Source organism: Montipora foliosa, chromosome 7 (assembly GCF_036669935.1).
Source record: "Montipora foliosa isolate CH-2021 chromosome 7, ASM3666993v2, whole genome shotgun sequence".
Taxonomy (NCBI): domain Eukaryota; kingdom Metazoa; phylum Cnidaria; class Anthozoa; order Scleractinia; family Acroporidae; genus Montipora; species Montipora foliosa.
Window position 1 is genome coordinate 3425932 of NC_090875.1, and position 7500 is coordinate 3433431.

Consider the following 7500-nt stretch of genomic DNA (forward strand, 5'->3'; position numbering starts at 1 on the left):
ATTGTCTGACAAAAGCTACCAAATTAACTTTTTGCTCAGTTTTCGTGTCAAAAAATTTCGAATCCGAAAAATAATAAACAAAGCAAGTTGAGCCAATGGATGACCGAGAAAGATAAATCCTAATACAGCACCAATACTTTTGCGTGGATGTCCACTGTAATCAAGTACCGAGTAAATAAATGGTTGTCCTGAAGCGTTGTTGCTATTTGTTGCCCAAAACACGACAGTAAACATGATATAAACAATGCTAAAGAGCATTGGATAAATGACATGAAACAATCGCACAGGGACTGTTCCAAGCAAAGTTTCCAGCAAAATAAAAACAGTGTTTATTATCTGTGTGGTAATTATGAGTCCATCGACCTGCTGGCCGACATAATCACAATTCGTTACAGTTACAAGCAACGCGGTATTAGCAGCGATGTTGTAAATTATCCATAACACTTCATGAAACCATGACATGGGAATCTCCTCCATAACGTTTAAGGGATTAATGGATGCCTTCAGCTCTAAACGGCTCCGATCCATATCCCGAGTGACATCTCGACTTTCTCTTTTATCACATGGTCCATGGATCTCCTCGCGAGACTTTTCGCGTGAGTCTATATCTGAGGACCGTGATATTCCATAGTGATGTTTCAATGGAATTGGCTCGGGGTTGCCCATTTCATACTCTCCTTGTTTACATTCATCTTTGTAGTAGAGGCCAGTTATCAAGCTGGAAAGAGTGAAGTACGCTGTGACAAACAGGAAGCTCCAATTCGTCAGGTAAATAAACCATTTTTCATGTCCATTTGATGGGTAAAAGCCACTGTAGATTATCCAAGCAATGCAGTACAAAGCGACCAGTACACGATAAACGAGGATCACAGGGACGCCAAACCACTACAAGCAATAAGACAACAAAAATGAGACTACAACTTACTTTAAATTCTTCAATTTTATCGCACAGTATCTATTGAAGGCGAGCGGAGTATTATTGGAGCGAAAATGCCCATCCTAGGGTATGAAGAAAGCTTATATCGAAAACACTTTGGCAAGTGGAGCTATCATACCAACAAGGGTAACCCTTTTAACCTTTTAATGCTTTCGTCCAAAGTATCACCATTTATTTCAGTCACTGATTCTTCCCACCTTACTTACTAGTGCCAGTATAAGGAGCCACTCTCTCTCGTTAAATGATATTGAGAAACTTTTCGCGGAACACATTTCTTTCTTTAGTATTTGAAATCAATGTTCCTCTTAGCTTTATTTGAAATTAATCACAAGTCTCATCCACCATTGTTTCCACTTTAACCAAAGACTACAGAATCCACAAAGATTACTAGTGCAAGTCCCGTTTCTGAATTGTTTATTCTATTGTTGGTTTTCAATCACGACATCAACAGTTATGTTTTCCAACCAAACAAAGAGAAAACGTTTGTATAACACAGCATAATAACAGAGTTCAATTCCCGGAGGATTGGGTCGAGACACCAACATGGCCGCCGTTTCTTTGTTTAGAAGCACAAACATGGCGGCCTTGACGGCCTTTGAAAACCGAGAATAGGCTACTGTAGCTTTTAAATACAATGAGCGGTAACTCTTAAATCAAATTTATAATTAAGCAGTTATATAGCATTCCATCTCAATAATTCTAGCATTTGTTATGAGCAGTTTATTGACCTTCAGCATGCCAGGAGAAGAAAGTTTCATAGCACGCTCACCGTAACCTATGAGACTACAAATTGTTACCCTTCTAAAAGATATAAAAACCTATTTGCTAGTATTGGAAAATTATTCAAAATATAGCTATAGTACTAGTATGACTTACACATATCGCTTATTTACAATTTATATAACGAGTAAAATTATATAAATAATAACAACTGACTACATAAGATTTATGTAGAACTTATAAAATGAATACTTCGCATAAATTAATTGAAGTTCTAATATACGGAACCAGAAACCTATAAGGGTTGAAACGTGTAACGCGCGTTCACAGCTTCCGAATATTCAGTGTGAACTTATGTGTTGAATGTTTCAGTACTAAGTACCATATTTGGAAACCCCTCGCTCTTGTTGTTCCCAATATGGTACTTAGCAAATTGAATATTCAGAAGCTTGTTTCCCAGCACACAAGGGGCCGTTACACGTTTCAACCCTTATGGGTTTCTGACGGAACCTAATATTTAAATTTCCTTCAATGTTTAAGAATATCCTTCAAATTAATGTTCATACGTAAGACACTACCGACTTGTGCGTGTTTCGTAGCACATCTTTTGTCTTTTTTTCCTAGCAACTTCCGTAATCCTTCTTCCACAGTCCTTGACCAACCCCCAAGCACGTCAATGATGATTGTACTGGTGGACTGTATATCCACGGTATCTTTCTTCTAACTCCCATCGTAATGGGCCATACTTTACTGACTTCTCTTCATCTTTTATTCTCTGTTCTCGATCCACGGACAACTCATCTACAAGACTACTATGTCCTTACTTTTATGGTTCACTATCTTTGCATCGATTCTGTTAGCTTGCAATTCATGGTTCTCCCCATAAGTTGGTATGTCCAACAATGCTTGGACATCCTCCGAGACGTATTCTGGTTTAGGCTTGATTGGTGAATACCATGCAGGAAGACTTTCGACCAGTTGTAACTCTCGTAGCAACTCAAAATTTAACACTTTCAGCGCATTGTTGTGTCTTGCCAAATACTTGTATTGGGCGAGGGCTGAGCATCACGATAACACGTGAGCTACGCTTTACGGTGCCTTAAGCTTCTTAAGTTGGTATAACTTCGTTGGTAGGAGCTGTTCGTATAACTCATACATACCGGCCACAACATGCGTTGGGCATGACGTCCATTCGCATAGCCATGAGAAGCAGTTCTTAGCTCTCATGCTATCATCATTTCATCTTGCTATATGCAACTTTCCCTGCCATGCTTCATCACGTACTGTCTTCAACAGCTGTTCTTCGTACTCCTATCTGAGCAGGGTCTCTTTGCCTTTGTCGCAATCACCTCCTCTCCAGCAGCTTCACATACCGTTGGGTAGGCAAGCCTCAGCGTCAGTCCAATTTCTTCACTATACCTCAGGGCCTCTGTAATCAGTGACTGATATCCTAAAACGTCAAAACGCTTTTCAAACTCTCACCATTTTTTACTGCTAGGGTCACTGTTTGAGAACAATTTCATTGCTGCCTTCATCTTCGTGATCTTGTATTCTCCCTCTACGGACTGCAGGCCACGTCCACCTTTCTTTCTAGACACGTACAATAGGGCGGTCGATGACACTGGGTGTTTTCCTCTGTTTGTTACCATGATTTTCCGCGCTTCTCGATCAATCCTTCTTAGTTCTGTCAGCGGCCAATGCTGCGTCCACATGGGGTACTTAAGGACCGCTAGTGCACACTGATTAGAAGCAGCCACATGATTGGCATCTGATAGTGGACTCGACCAAATTACTGACAAACGTTGTAGATATGTCTTTTCAGTACACTCCAACGTTCTCTTCTCTCCCTGGTGTACATTCTCGAGAATTTCCAGGAACTTGTACTGTGAATCTTCTTCAAGGGTTCGTACCACTACTGTATCGCTGACTTTATCCCAGGCATCTCTTGTTTCAACTCACCTCGTTTCACGTGGATTACATTGCACCTCTTGGGGTTTAGCTGTATACCAATATCATTCATGCAACTATTAGTGCGCTTGAATACGAAGCTGAGTTTGCTTTCATATTGAGCATAGACTTTTTAGTCATCAATGTACAGTACATCCGTTATCTTAGCATTGATTCGTACCGCATTGACTTGACATCTTATACACCTCAGTCGCTGCAACTGTAATATAACTATTACTGGAAAATTGTGCAAAACGTTCGTCTCAGCCTGAAAATGCAACTTCCGAAATAAACTGTGCATATCGAATCAGTCTCTGTTTTATGACACCGTTGGTTGTCTTAATATAACACTACCTCGTCGCCTACAAACACATCCATATGCTATACTGTCCCTTTCCTTACTTTCCACTATAAAATTAGGCCAGACAAACCTTAAATTATTTGAAAAAAAGCGAAGGGAAACAGTCGAGAATCAAGAAATCACACAATCCTTCTATAAGAAATTCTTGTTTTGACCCAAAAGCCTAGTTTTGGCGCCTTCTGAAACTAACTCAACAATTAAGGTCAACAGAAAGGTCAACAGTTAACGGCTGTTTCCTAGTTTTAAACGTTATTAACAATTTAAAACATTTAAACGTACCATTTGTTCTCAACATCCCAATTGATGACATAGAGGATATTACATGGCCGCGCGGAGATACGAAATTTCTCTTCGAGTGTTGAAGAATATTTCGCGAGTGAACGTAGCGAACGAGTGAAATACTTTTCAACACGAGATGAGAAATTTCGTATCTCCAAGCGGCCATGTAATATTCTCTTTATTATATAAACACCAATGAAATACTGAATCATTTCACAAAATGCATCGAAAGGCGCGATTTTGATATGTAACCATAACAACAGTGATCTTTTCACGTGTGATGATAACATGTTATTTTCACGTGTGAAGATGTCATGTTTTCGCGCGAAAGCTCACTTGGTATTTTAGTGGTGTTTATATAATAAAAGACGATAACATGAGAGATGAGTGCAATTGCGAAGAAAGCCTGAAAAATAAAACGGCGCTCGAACCCCCTCAAATCGCGCGGTCCTGGGTTCGAGCCCCGTTTAAACCTGGGGGTGCTTTCCGTTATGCCAAACCGACCGGTCAGATATAAGTGGGAATACCGAAGGAAAATGGAACGACATTTTCCGATTAAACCGGGCCAACCAATAGGAATGGCTCTTGCCACTTTTTATTCCTTTTCCGAATTCCCTAATTAGGGCAAAGAACCGGTTTGGCAAAAATGGAACGGCGAATTTTGGTCGAAATATTCCAACCGAAATAAGTGGACCACGTCTAGAGGTGATCCCAAATATTCCGGTCGGAAGAAACTGAAACTGACCTTTCCATTTGATTTCCGACCGAAATTTCCGGAATCTTTGGCATAATGGAAAGCACCCTGGTTTTCTGCGATGATCGCCAACTTTCATGTATTTCAATTTACGCAGTTGAAATATATGAACATCCATATATTCCGTAGTATTTAGTACCACTTAATGTTTACTGCCAATAATGATATGACAAGCATCACTTCAGGGTTAATTTTTTCACCGCATTTTTTCCACCTGATTTTAATTATCATCAGAAAACAAACACGATTGATTATAAATTGAGCAAAAGGATAAAAGAAGGCAGCACTGCCATTTCACGCTCACCAATATTGACCCTGTTGAGCTAAACCAAGTACGTGCGTAATCACTTCTTGTACTTCAGAGGGCATCTTTTGAATTATGCACTAACAAAAAGATTCCTGCTAACCAATCCAACATCAATCACGTAACTTGGCGCTCATGTCGAGTCTCAGTCGTTATTTGCAAGATGAAATGAACGAAACCATAGTTCGCTACCGGCACAAGACGAGAAATTACAAGACGTGAAAATTACCTTCCACTTGTTTGTCTTGTATCATTATTCATTCATCCGCTTCATTTTCCGGCACAAAGGACTTTGTAAATACACAAGCAAGATAGAGTATTGTTTTGCTCTAGCGACCTTTACGATTTTATGTCATCCCACGTCTTGTCTGTAAGCTGAACTTCACTAAGATTTTTCGCTAACATAAAAATAACAATGCTAACAATATTTCTGAATACAGTCCAAACCGCAAATCGAAAAATGATGGCATTACTTGGGAAGGAAACTATAATTCAAATTAGATGAACTAAATCAATTCAATTCAAACTGCTCGGTTTGTTGTGAGCCAGAGGGAAAATCGATGAGTCGGACTAGATTAAAAAGAGAAAGCTCCTCCGGCTGCAACCGGACAAATTCGACCCACAACTGGCGAAGATGATCCGTGCTGCCGCAAAGTAATTGTTTGAAGGCGGTAGTAAGTCTGGACGAACATCGACAATTTATTTTATTTTTGTGTATGTGCTGTTATTTAAGTACTGACTGATAATTAGTTGGAAATCAAAGCTTCAAAGAATCTTCTTTGCTTTGCTGTTCAGTGGATACTTAAGTCTGTGACAACGGCATAGCCACTTGGCAATGATAAAAGTTCCTTGCAATAGTACAAGTCGTATTCAGATCCTTAGAAAACGATCTGAAGGAAAATCTACGAGTTGTTTCGTATCAAACAAAGTTCGTTTCAAGCGAGTCGAGAAAGACAAAAACCTTTTTGATTGTGAAATATAATAGAATTACATAGTAAAATTTTACGGCTTCTTGAGTTTGCTTTGAACTTACCGGAGTCTCCGCAAAATCTCCTGCATTTGAGTAAAGTAAACGGAACTGAGTCATTCTAAATTGCTCCCGCAATTCTTGCAGCTCTGTGCTCCACATGTTACAATCGTAACTAAATTCCCCAAATATATCGAAGGAGTTAACGTTTTAGACAGAATTATTTATAAATGTAAATTTCGTGTGTTACGATGTGACCCGCTAATGTTAATTTGGTTAACAATAAGTTTTGAGTTTACCCCAAGGAAAGTATTGAAATACCACGCGCTATAAATACCAGCGCTTCGTAAATGACGTTGGTTGACGTCAGAGTTTATATTGTAACATAACATGTTGACACAGGTGTAAACGATAACAATAACTTCTACCTTGAAATGTTACATTTCCGTATTTTATAACCTTTTAGCAATGGGCTGTTTCCGAGTCACATTTGCTACTGTTTCGAGTCCAAGTGGGATTGTTAAGAAATAAAGACAAGCGTTCCACTGAGCCTTGCTTGGGAATTAACAGGGAAATGACGTTAAAGACTTGGATCATGTGTAACCTGCTTGCAGGCGGTAGATGTTGTTGTCGCCACGAAACACGCATCAGACGCCACATTTGAAGAGCGTGGCATGGGTCTTGGCCAGATGAAAAAACTACGGGGTGGGGAGTGGGAAGAGCGGACAGAAAAACCGCCTGCCCGAAAACCAGCCTTTTCTCGGTTATGGCGGTTATGCATTCAAACAGCTTTATAATTGTGTAATGCATCTATTACATAGCTATGCCGTACTTTTTATTTCCTTTCTGTCTGTTTTTTTATTTTGCTTTGATATATTTTACATCTCTTCTCATCAAGTTAATATAAATATAAGTGCGAGGCACATTTTTAAAATTTTCTTTATCTTATATATGCGTTCAGTATTTTTGCTGTATTTTTTTGCATTCTAATTAAGTATGCAACACGTGATCGCATTTCCGTGATTCACGTGGGTCATTGTCAGCCATTTTGGTTTCTGGGCACATGGAAGAAGAACTGTGTAGCGTTTCTCGAGCGACCGCGGGTGCCTTCCAGGTTTTGAGTAATTTAAGACCTGACTTTTCAAGAAACGTTTTCCCTCGGCTGAATTCAACGACGTCAGTTTCCTCTGTCAGGCTATAAACAAAAATTTGAAAGAATGTGACAGACCTG

The 7500-nt window shown here is 39.5% G+C and overlaps 1 protein-coding gene across 1 annotated transcript in view; it reads right to left on the reverse strand.

The window, feature by feature from the left end:
- The window catches only part of LOC138010730 (uncharacterized), a 6618-nt gene extending 45 nt beyond the window's left edge, over window positions 1-6573 (reverse strand). Inside the window, exons 1-2 of the mRNA XM_068857701.1 lie at window positions 6336-6573; window positions 1-885 (exon numbers count right to left, since the gene is read on the reverse strand). The exon at window positions 1-885 is cut by the window's left edge and continues 45 nt beyond it. Of these exons, the coding sequence (XP_068713802.1) occupies window positions 16-885; window positions 6336-6431 (966 nt within the window). The 5' untranslated portion in view covers window positions 6432-6573 and the 3' untranslated portion in view covers window positions 1-15. The remainder of the gene's footprint in view (window positions 886-6335) is intronic.
- Window positions 6574-7500: the final 927 nt, after the last annotated feature.